At 33.0% G+C, this 12,420-nt stretch overlaps 1 protein-coding gene across 1 annotated transcript in view; it reads left to right on the top strand.

The window, feature by feature from the left end:
- The window catches only part of LOC111625382 (metabotropic glutamate receptor 7-like), a 61,902-nt gene that overhangs the window by 8,969 nt on the left and 40,513 nt on the right, over positions 1–12,420 (top strand). The window contains exons 2-3 of the mRNA XM_023368519.1: positions 8,415–8,951; positions 11,061–12,314. Of these exons, the coding sequence (XP_023224287.1) occupies positions 8,456–8,951; positions 11,061–12,314 (1,750 nt within the window). The 5' untranslated portion in view covers positions 8,415–8,455. The remainder of the gene's footprint in view (positions 1–8,414; positions 8,952–11,060; positions 12,315–12,420) is intronic.

Raw genomic sequence — 12,420 nt, 5'->3', positions numbered from 1 at the left:
CAATTAACTAGGCCATCGCATGAATTTGTCGTATCGCGATAGATTTGAGGCGGAGCTGGAAGGAAAGAAGTGTCCTTCTGTGCCTAACAGATGCAGGGATCCCTCCATCTGTTAGGCACAGAAGAGGTACAGTACAGTACCTGAATAACACGGACAGGTGAACTTTGCACTTGTTTTCACAAAAGAGGCTATCCTCGTACCTGCAAGCCACGATCCTTGCACGGGCCAAATACGGAGACGATGCAAGAACAAAGCAATCGATGGCGATTACTTTGTTTTTGTGTTTTGTTCGTTTTTCGCGCCTATTTTCCGTTAGGCGCACATAATATTGTTTTTATTTTTAACCCATATACCTAAATTCTGTTAGGTGGCCTCGTCACATCAGAGAGACATTGTCACTGTAATACCTTTGTATATCGAAAACAAAGTCATGGACTCCTATTTTTACTTTCCTGACTCTGTTATACATAACAAAGGGAAAAGTATGGCAATCGATCAAAAAATGACTCGCCCCCAAGATTTTTATATTTTTGGACTTAGGAAACCTTGAAACGTCGAGAAATGAAAAAAAACATTTACAATTTCGTTTTTTCTGTATGTATGGATGTTAATGTGTGTGTTTGTTTGTCTGTAATACGATTTTGTTTACTCTGAAGATTAATAACTCCTGTGCTTTCGAAAATTTCTGAAATTTTGCCGGAAAGTTTGTGTATTAGAAAAATTCATGCTACTAAATTTTGGTAGTGTAAGGTCGACGAAGTGGGAAGATAAAGATCGTGGTCGTATGTCATTTCTCGCGTAGGGTCAGACTTAATGAAGATTTTAACTCGTTAATAGAGAGGTTGCGGCCGACGTTTTCAACGCGAAAACGTGTACGTCGGACGTTCAGCGCAGCTTTCCTATAAGCCTAGAAGTTTGACAACGGTGTTTGGATAATCATTGGAATCATGCTCGACGTCCCAAACACCATTGCCAAACTTCTAGGCTTATAGGAAAGCGGCGCTAAACGTCCGACGTACACGTTTTCGAGTTGAAAACGTCGGCCGCAACCTCTCTATTAGCAAATGCAATTTTTTTTTATAAAACCTATCCCTACTCTCTAAATTTAGCCTTTTGCCATTTTATAATAATCAAAAACGTAAACAATTTTTTTTAATGAAATATCGTAATAGATAGTGCCACCAGAATTTTAAATGTTGCCGGGAAAATTAAGTGATTCGTTGCTGGATTTTTTACATTTAAATATACTCACATTACGTTTTTGGACTCCTCGTCTCAATTAATGGAAAATGGCAAAGTTTTATAAAATTCGATCAATTAAATTTTGAGAACGAACTCGATTCTATAAGCTCGTACAAGACGTGCTAGCGACTGTGAAACATCGCACGACAAAGTCGCGCGATTCGTGCGATATCGCTTTGTCTCGTGCGTTCATGAAACGACCTTATATCTGGAAAATGAAGCCGTAGACCTCCATTTTTATTGCATTTTTTGATTCCGCGTAGCAATTAATGGAAAATGCCAAAGTTTAATCAAAATCGATCGAACAAATTTTGAGAACGAACACAATTTTCTAAGCCACATAGAATAGGCTTCGCTAACGCTCCGCCTCATATATATAAGAACAGTTATCATAGCTCATGGATCACGCAATGGGCTTAATGTAACAATATAATATACAAGAAACATTTTATATTTGTTTTGTAATAATTGCAATACTAACCGTAATTAATATAATCTGTATGTCTCTGTTAGAACCTATGGTGTAACTTTTCGATCATTTGTAAGAGAATAAACAATAATTGATAAAATATTTTGTGAGTCTTTAAAAAAACACTATTTATCTTGGTCATATCACTGCGTCGTATTATAAGGTTGAGTTAAAATAAAATATACCTAAGATAATTTATAAAAATTTCAAAGTGGAAAATTGCGTAAAATCAAGTTTTCTCTAAGTCAATTTTATTTTCTATATATTAGAATACATCTTATTCTGTAGAGTAAAAATTTAAAACACTGTAACTTTATTTCCTCCTACGCCAGTATTACACGTGGAGATAAGTAGATAGAACAATCGTATTTTATTGAAAATCGTTTACCTTTATTAACTGCCATTGTCTCTTAGGATTATTCCACTTTAAGTTTCTATTGAATTTAAAATCAAGAATTTAAATCAAGTTTTAAAATATGATGCTTCAATCATGAATATTTATATCGTTTTCCTTAAAAGCTTCTAATAGTTTAAAAATTATTTTTTTTAAGATTTAAATCTTAAAAATAGTTCATGTTTTATGCAGAATCAACAGTGCATTTAAACAGTGTTTGCTTAGAACTTTTTTACTTCTCACATAATGTAATTTTTAGGCCTAGTATATAAATCTATTTATCACTTTTAACATATATCCTAAAAATATATTTGGTATTTAATGTAAAAAGAGAATAACATATTAATTTTTAACATAATTATCGTTCAGAGAAATAACTGTTTTCATTAAACATTTGATATATGAAAATGTTTTTATTCCAAACACCTTTCGCTCGAATGATTTTATATTAAAACTCATTACAATCATGTTTTTGTGTGCAATGAAATGTTTAATAAATGTTTATAATGTTATAATATAAATATAATATGTTTATTTCAAGTTCTGCTTACTATATACAGGGCCGTGCCGTAGATTTTCTCAGTGTGACGCAAGTCTTCGAAATGTCGCCCGTTAAATGTTTTTCTCTAAAATACCTTCGGTTGTGATTTAAAAACCTGCACAAATTGTACGAATACTATTTTTATTTTGAAAATAAAAATTTCTTTAAAATAATGATATCAAGTATCAACTACAAGAATCTACTACAGTTTTACCCTTCTAACTTTAACTTTAGCAAATTCGTTAATTAGGGAATCGTAATCTAGAGTGGCAGCCAATGTAGATTCAATAGAAATTAATGATAGATTTCTAAGTTTTGTTTGGCTTATTGTACTTCTTAAGTAGCGTTTTATTAATCTTAATTTGGAAAAACTTTCCATTTTAGTGGGGGACGTCATGAAAATGCACACTAAAAAGGATTTTTGGAAATTTCAACCCCCCTCGAGGGAAGAAGAGGAGAGAGTCAATTTTAGTCGGTATAAAGTGTAAATAATAAACAAAGAAAGTAAATAGTGACATGTATAGTATACATTTTGGCAATTAATAAATATTTTAATAATTTCCATCTTTTGGACAACCCAAAAACAATAAATAGAAAATTCGAAAAATTCGAAATATTGAATTTGAAATATATAACAAGTTTTTTTTTAGATTTTAAAATTTAAAATTTACCATATAATTCAAGTAAAGCAAGCAAGTAAGTTAATTCTCGATTATAATGAAAATTTTTTTTTTTTTTTTTTATTTTATAGGTTATTTAAATAAAAATTCTTTTTGAATACTAAAGATTTATTCTATTAAAATTCAATAATGATTTTAATCAATTTTTTGCGTTTTTGACTGCGTTTTAGTAGGATACACCTTGAGAATGCACACTAAGAAGGAATTTTTGGAAATTATCCCTGCAGGAGAGAGGGACAAGGTTAAGGATTATCTTAAAGAACTCTGCTTTACTGTACTATTTTAGATGCGGTTTTTTGCGTTTTTGCAGAAAATCGAACATATTTTCAGACCATGTAAAAATTCTCTAATTAATCTCGGAAGAGGGAGACCTAATTCTTGCATCCGGTGAAAACGGGTAAAATCGGCTATAATCTAAAAATCTTAATCTTCGCTATCGTTATTTTTTGCCCGTGCAACGCCGGGCTCATCTGCTAGTAAAGAGATAACGAATATCTGTCAAATTGACAGCTAGCAGCCGTTTTGACATATGCCTTTCCTTAACTTGTCATTGTATTGTCTCCACTTCAACGTATATAAATTTAGTAAAAATAGAGCAAAATATAAGGAACGCAAAAGTAGCAAATGCAAATATTTCCTAAGCAACTCTCTCTATCACATACAGAATTTAAAAGTCATCCAATATTACCTAAATAACTCTATCACACACAGGCACACGTTCCGCACCTGATATATACCCAGTTCATGCAAATGCTATACTGTATTTTAATTCGAGTTCTTATTGTCACAACATAACCCTTTTCAATGATAATAAGTAACTAAAATTGCTGTAAAAAATAATAATTCTCTTACCTGATCTACTTTTTAAACACAAAAAACTGAACTAGTAAAAATGCAAAAATATTATATTGATACAGATATATATCTGATTCACTGATTTAAACACAGCACAGCCACTCACTACTTATAGAGATAAACTAAGGTTAAAACCAAATATTGTCAATAATTTAAGGTCAAAGCAGAACATTCAACACGTTACACGTGCAATTGTCTTTTATGATAATTGCCGCCTCAGCTTTTAGGAGAGTTGCGCGGTATATTACAAACAAAAACAATAGCTTTGCGCTGTCTTCTCAAAAGCCATTTGACTGCCGCTCTCCAACAATGCATTTGCACCATAAACCGAAATCAAAGGATACCGAAAGCACTTAAGCAGAGGCGTGCGATAAATCATTAATAGTATACATGAATATCGGAATAACATAGATCAATATAGAAAAGCGTTGCGTAAAAATTTGTAATTATTGAATGGTTCAAATAATATTTTGATTTCGCTGCTTATGCCGCTTCCTTACTGTGCCGCCTGATGCGGCCGCATCACTGCATCATAGCACGGCACGGCCCTGACTATATATAACTGTATTAATATCAGTATATTAAAGAAAATTTCTATGCTCATTATTTAGATTAAAAGGTTTCGTCAAATTTGTCAGTATAAATTCCTTTTTTAACTGGAATGAAACTGTAGGTTTAAGTAAGTGATTAGAACAAATTAAACAAATATTAATAGTTATAATCATTTAAAAGAAATAATTTATAATTTTTATAATAATTATACGTTATTAATATAATCAGAATAAAAATTATGATGATGAAATTGCATCTTATTCACATTTACGTACTCTCTTCTACATTTAAAATATTTTTCATTTTTAGTTTAGATGCAAATACAGGAAATCCTCGTTAATTCGAAATTCAAGGGACGAAATAATCCCGTCTTCGAACAATCAAGTTTCAAATTATCCAAGATTTACATATTTCTGTAAAAAAAGGGTCCCCCCTATGCTTCGATACCACAGGACCGAAGGGTCGACATTGCGTCGGCGAAGATTGCAATGACAAATTTATCAAGACTGACACAACTGTGTCTTCTGCGTAGACACAGAGACCGTTACATTCGCATTTATGTGCGAGCAGTCGCGTCTGTGGGTGGTTGGACTCGGGATGGAGACCGCTTGAGGAAGTGCATCCAACACAATTCTAATAATAACAACATTCGTTTATTAAACTAGTTCTACAAAAGGGCATTTACCTTAAAGCTTCTTCGCGAGAACCGAGTTGGAGACAGAGAGTTTACATAACATCGCGAGTCGTTATAAATACCTGAAGCAGTATGTACTGATTTCCAGATGTCTGTGGAGTCGTTGGGGAGCCTTGGGAATGTCTCTGTTGTCTTGGATGGAGGTTAAAGTGTATCGAAAGTTGAGATCCGTTAGTTCTTCGTAAGTGTTCCTGGAGAAACACTGGATATTCGGGGGAAGCGCGCGGCGACGAGCGATGATGATAAATCCTTTCGGTGGCACACAGGGAATATTCTCACAGACTCTCGACCTCTCTCACTGTTCCTTGAGGTCTCCTCTTTATTTCCATGTGACGTTGTTGTTTTCCACTAATAGTGAGTTTTTTGTTGTAGTTCCCAGTGACACATTCTGAGTTCCCTGGGAAAGAAAACGACTCCGGGAAGAGAATTGCACTCATCCTCCGGTAATAAAATGCAATTTTTTTTTTTGCGATTTAAATAAATTTCCTTTTCAAAACGAAAAATGAATTTTCTTTCGAAAAATTCCCGAATAAAATTGTGGGTTTTCCCCTTTCCAAGTCCGATCTCTCACAATGCCAAATGTCATGTAATTGATATAATTATTAAGCAAATGGAATACAGCTACGTATACAGAACTAATAAATAATAATAATAGACTATAAATAAACTGCAGGTAAACAGCATGTGTCCAGTGAGAATCTCACTGGTTGCCATATAAGTTTTACAAAAAAATAAAGCAGAATTCCTCGAAATATAGCGCAAATTATGTTTAAAGAGGCCCAAACATAGTAGCCTATAGCCCTACAAATATCCTAATCTGCTACTCGTAGCCCAATATTACAATCCCTAAAACCAGTCGTAGTTTAAAAGATAAGTGAAGAAAGGGTAGGCTTGTTCATAGGTAAGAAGACACCCGAAAATGTGTTACTGTAAAAGCAAAGCCAGATTGACCAGACTAGAGTTGTTCTTGGTCTATTGTTCTGTTTAGTATGGAGGCACTTCGATCTAAACTATGAGTTAACGTATGTATATCACTGTTCGGACAGAATTTTCACTTCGAATTTCGAAGTAACTGTATTTCGAACTAACCGAACTCCTTAACGTGTAAATATCTATATCCCCGGCCGGGACAAAAATACAGTTACGAACTAACGGAATTTCGAATTATCCGAGTTCGAGTCAACGAAGATTTTCTGTAACAGTATATAGTGATAAGTATAACCAGACTGTATATTATTTAAAGTCTATACCGATTACTGCTTCTTATAAAGTCATTATTTTGTATAACTAAATACTACACATCAATTACTATAGTCTATATTAGAAATAAAAAACTATTATTTTTAAAGCTTTGTATATTAAACTTTCTTTGTATCATCTTTAAATCTTGTAAGTCAAATTTAATCCACTCCTAATTAAGATAGGTTAAAACTTTGATAACATGCGTAAGTCTGATGAGAACGCATTTTTATGATGTTTATGGGGTGGCTCCATCCCCACCGTCATCTTCACCCTATAGACATAAATAAATGTAGAATCTAGTCATAACGTGTGTGTGTAAATACACTGTAATGATGACACATTCCATCATATCCTAACTCTAATCTAGAAAAACACAATTAATAAAAGTGAATCTTTTACATTTTTAAATTTATATTAAAATTGTTAACCTTTTAAAAACTTCAAACAAATATTTTTATGTTAAAAACTTCTGGTTCATTGGACAGGCGCGGATTATCGACGAAGCTGCGGCGGCGTCCTATTGTTAAATTGTGTTGTGTTGTCGATGACAACACAACACAACTTAATGAGCACGACTTTGGGCTTAATCCAGAGGAAGACCGTCTTCGACCTTAAATTACCGATTTTTATAGTTTTTCTTCCGTTATCCGTATTTCTGATTGGCCCATGTCCATTCCTCGCTTCCCGATTGGCCTCTCCTTTGTTTCCAGATGAAAACCGAACCCTGATCGGGTCAGGAGAAAGGTCCGATTCGAGACATCTGTTCGACACCTTTTCGTCGACTATGCCCGGAGATTGTTGATAGAAGACTTGCACTCATAATTTAGCCCTTTGTTTGCGATTTTTCGTCTTGGAACTTTAACGATCGTACGCGATGTTTTTCTATCTCTCAAATCTTTCCCCTTTTTCGAAATTGTTTTCCTAGATCTACTGGTTATGAGCACCTGAGTCAGAGTTCTACCTAGTTTTTCTCGACTGACATTCCATCTGATCTGCTACGTCATATGTTTTCACGTCGCGTTTGTTTGACAGTTGCATTTTTTTTTCTCTCTCCCTTACATAACTAACATAACCTTTGGTCCGACTCGACAATAGCGTTTTCGCTCCTAATTAATTTGAAATTAAATTTTTGTTTCGATCCGTTCTGGAATCTCACAGAAGCTGCTGAGCTGCTGGATGAACCATACAGTTATATCATCGGCAGGATAAAATCTGTGACCTTTAAGAAATTATTTAAACTTCCGAAAACATGAAAGTTGCAAAGCGACCTATCGGAATTGTAAGGGCAGATGCTGCAGAACTTTTCATTTGTAGCGATGCAGCAGCCACCTTAGAAGTCGTCGAGACTTCTAAGGTGGCTGCTCCATCGCTACAAATTGCAAATTCCACCAATAGTGTGCATCGCACACTATTGGTGGAAAACTTGCAATATTCATGTTTTCGGACCTTTAAAATGTTTCTGAAAGGTTGCAGATTCCAGTCTGACAGCGAATTCCAGCAGCCTTTATTTTTATATGTGAAGTAATAAAATGAAGCTTACGCAATATTGTCATTGTAATGTGTATAATGTAATCACGCAATGGTGACCTATGACACTGTTTTATAACGTCCAGTGTATGTTTCATTAAACAACGATTATAATTGAAATTGCTCAATCTATTTGCAGAAACTTCTCATTTAACATTTCGATTGATGAAGTTACATTAAAGAAAAAGTTAATTTCTTATTTTATTTATATTTTGTAGGAGTTATAATCTTTGGATCAGATCAAGAAGTAGCCGGAGTAATGAGAGCAATTCGAAGGAACAACGCAACAGGTATCTTCTCTTGGATAGGTAGCGACGGATGGAGTGCAAGAGCATTAGTATTTGAAGGTAATGAAGATCAAGTAGAAGGAACTCTTTCTGTGCAACCGAGAGCAAATCCCGTACATGGTTTCGACGAATATTTTCTAAACTTAACTGTGCACAACAATCGAAGAAATCCTTGGTTCGTGGAATACTGGGAACATTTTTTCAATTGTCGATGGCCCAATAGCAGCGACACTCCATTCAATTTAAGATATGAAAAACTATGTACCGAAGAAGAATTTATGACATATCAAAATGGATACGAACCAGAGAAACAACTCCAGTTTGTCAGCGATGCAGTTCTGGCCTTTGCTCATGCTCTGAAGATGATGCATAACGATTTTTGTCATGGAAAACTGGGCTTATGTGCAAATATGAAATGGAACAATGGAACAATATTACTGGACTATCTAAAAAAAGTATCTTTTGTGGGTAAGTTTAAAAATAACAATAAGAAATTTATTCAACTTTCACTTGTTTTAACAAAAATCTTTATTGTTTAAATATATACGGGTACAAAAATTACAAATCTTCTTTAATACAACACAAGTGCAAGAAATCTAATGTATAACGTCTTCTACTAATAAATATAAAATTAAATATTAATAGAATTGCTATAATCAAAAATTAAACAGTGAAATGCTAAATATAAATTAGTTTCTAAAAATGAAGATAGGAATGAGTGGAGATGTCCTTTTTAATATTTTTGTTATATTTGTAAACAAGGTATCAGTAAAAGCTCGTAAAATAAAATAAAACTTTAATTAAAACGACACAAAAAAAATAATTTCTATTAAGATTCTGAATTGAAGGTTTCGCGACTATTATACTACCTTTCTGAAGCACATAGAAAATTAATACGGACGTTAATGTTTAAATTTATAACAATTTGGGAGAAAAATATGCGATTATCGGAGAATATTTATAAATACTGTACAAATATTAAATATAGCTTCTTTTTAAAATGAATCGTGGTTACAAAAACATACAGAAAATTTTTATTTGCTGTAGAGCAATCAACGTAACAATGTTTGCTTATTTCTTTTCTTTTATGCTGCATTAGACAAGATAGTAAACATTGTTATGTTGATTCTCTATAGCAAATAGGGATTTTCTTTATATATATTTATACAAAAAATTTATATATATATACATCTTATAATGCAGCGGTTCCCAAAGTGTGCGCTGCGGCTTCCTCTCATGGGCACCACAAAATGTTTTTAAATTTTTATAATGTTAGAATTTAATGTACTTGCTAGAATTTGTATAATGTATTCGTTGGAATTTGAGATAGGGCGCCCTAGGAAAATCTGCATTTAGCAAGAGCGCCTAGAATCAAAATCGTTTGGGAACCACTTTTATACTATAATCGAAATGAGTTGATGATGATGATAATAATAAGCGCAAAGCGCAAACAGTTAGGAGTTGAAAGTTGAAATTTGGTACACAGTTAAGGTACGCCACGAGAATTCACACCAAGAAGAGAGTTTTGGAAAGGTTAAAGTTAAGGATTACCCTGAAGAATTCGGCTTTTACTGTACTATTTTAGATGCGGTATTTTGCGTTTTTGCGGGAAATGGAACATATTTTTAGACCCATCTAAAAATTCTCTAAGTAGTCTCGGAAGAGGAAGGACCTAATTCTTGCACTCGGTGAAAACGGGTAAGATCGACTATATAACGATAAAGATTATCTTACGTAAGGCTTTATCACACCGAATGACCAATCTAACACATTTTAAAAATTCTTTATTTCTTTATTCCTTTACTGTACACAATTTAAACAATTTTTAACGAGTTCAAATTAAAATATGTTGATGCTGCAGCGTTTTAACTTTTGTCGTCATATTAAAAATAAATAGAATGAAGAATTAAAACAATCAAACAGATACATTTTAAATAAAAAAAATTCTATTCACCAAAATTTCTTTATTTTTGTTTCTTTTTAATGTTGAAGCATTTTTGATCTTAAACGTAGGTCTGTAAAATCGATTCTTTTAGGTACGCATTTTATTTATTCTTAATATGCCGAAAATGACCTAAGTTTACAGCTTCTATCTTATATATAGAAATGATCAATTGTTATGATGCAATGAAACATTAAAGTGTGGCTTTAAAAATTCTTATAACTTCCATTATACAGCAGTTCGAAATATTATCGTAAACACTATAATTTCAAGCTTTGTTTCATTTTCATGCTTATTAATAAATTATTACTTGAATCCTTCCGAACAGTTTATCTTTAAATGTTGAGTATGCATTAATTCTCAAATATTAAACAATTAATAAGCTACAACTTGCATTTTAATTAAATATTTTTACGCTATTAAATTTTTGTATAAACAATTGTTGAACCTGACTCTTGATCTATTTACTTTCTTATATTATTATTTTAATTTTATATTATTGTAAGAGTAAGCCATTTGATTTATTTGAATATTTATAGATTAATAAAAATTAATTATTTAATTAAATTTTAAATGCTTAATTCTTAGATTCCTACTTATCATTTAAATTATTTTAATTATCCTTCTTTTAACAGGTCTGAGTGGTGACGAATTTCGGTTTTCTGCTTCTGGCGATGGTCCTGCTCGATACAATATAATTCACTTTAAACAGATAACACCCGGTAACTATAAATGGATTCAAGTTGGAGAATATAAAAATGGAGAACTGGAACTGAATTTATCTGAAGTCAGATTTAGAATAGATAATCCTGAAATGCCTCTTTCTGTTTGTAGTTTACCTTGTAAAAAAGGACAAGCTAAAAAGCTTTTAGAGGGAGAAAGCTGTTGTTGGCATTGTTTCAATTGTTCCCGTTACCAGTTCCTTAGAACAGACACTCAATGTATGGATTGTCCTCCGGGATTTCTCCCCGATGATAATCAACTGGCTTGCATTCAAATTCCGGAAACACACATGAAACCGGGATGTCCCTGGGCTATAGGAGCAATGGCATTTTCTGCCTTTGGAATATTGCTAACTGGATTTGTCATTGCTGTTTTCCTAAAGCATAACGATACACCTATTGTTAGAGCATCTGGAAGAGAACTAAGCTATGTACTTCTTTCGGGAATATTTATGTGCTATTTAATGACGTTTATTTTGGTGCAAAAACCAACAAATTTTATTTGTGGAGCGCAGAAAACAGGAATTGGGTTATGCTTTGCTATAGTTTACAGTGCCATGTTAACGAAGACAAACCGCATTTCGCGAATTTTTGATGCTGGTAAAAGGACAGTAACAAAACCTGCATTTATTTCTCCACAATCCCAATTAGTTATTTGTGGTGCACTAATTGGTGTTCAAATTTCTATAATAGCTGTTTGGTTGGTATTTACTCCTCCTCGAGCAATTCACTCTTATCCTTCTCGAGAAGAAAGTCAACTGGTATGTGCAGCCTCTATGAATGCTACTTACATGGTTGCCTTTGTTTACCCTATATTTTTGATCATAGTTTGCACCATTTACGCTATTCTAACTCGAAAGATTCCAGAAGCCTTCAATGAATCCAAGTACATAGGACTTACAATGTACACAACCTGTATTATTTGGTTGGCATTTGTGCCTATATATTTCACTACATCCTCAAATGTGGAAGTAAATATTACGTCCATGTGTCTAGCCATAAGTTTGAGTTCGACGGTAACAGTGGTATGTTTGTTTACTCCTAAATTATATATAATAATTTGTCATCCAGAGAAAAACGTACGACAAAACATGATGAAGCAGCAGAAACAAAAGTTATGTTGGAATTCTTCGCCAATACAGGCTGAGGCTTCTTCCCAATTTGATGGTAAGAATGTGAAATTTTATTAATATTACTATTTTATTTATAAATTTTAGCAATATAGATTAGGTCTGTAATTAAAATTATATTTCCAAGACATTTAAAACATAAA

Source organism: Centruroides sculpturatus, unplaced genomic scaffold, assembly GCF_000671375.1.
Source record: "Centruroides sculpturatus isolate CEXI.00-Female unplaced genomic scaffold, Cexi_2.0 scaffold233, whole genome shotgun sequence".
Lineage (NCBI taxonomy): Eukaryota > Metazoa > Arthropoda > Arachnida > Scorpiones > Buthidae > Centruroides > Centruroides sculpturatus.
Note: the sequence above shows the minus strand (reverse complement) of the source record. Positions and strands in the feature narration are given on the sequence as shown.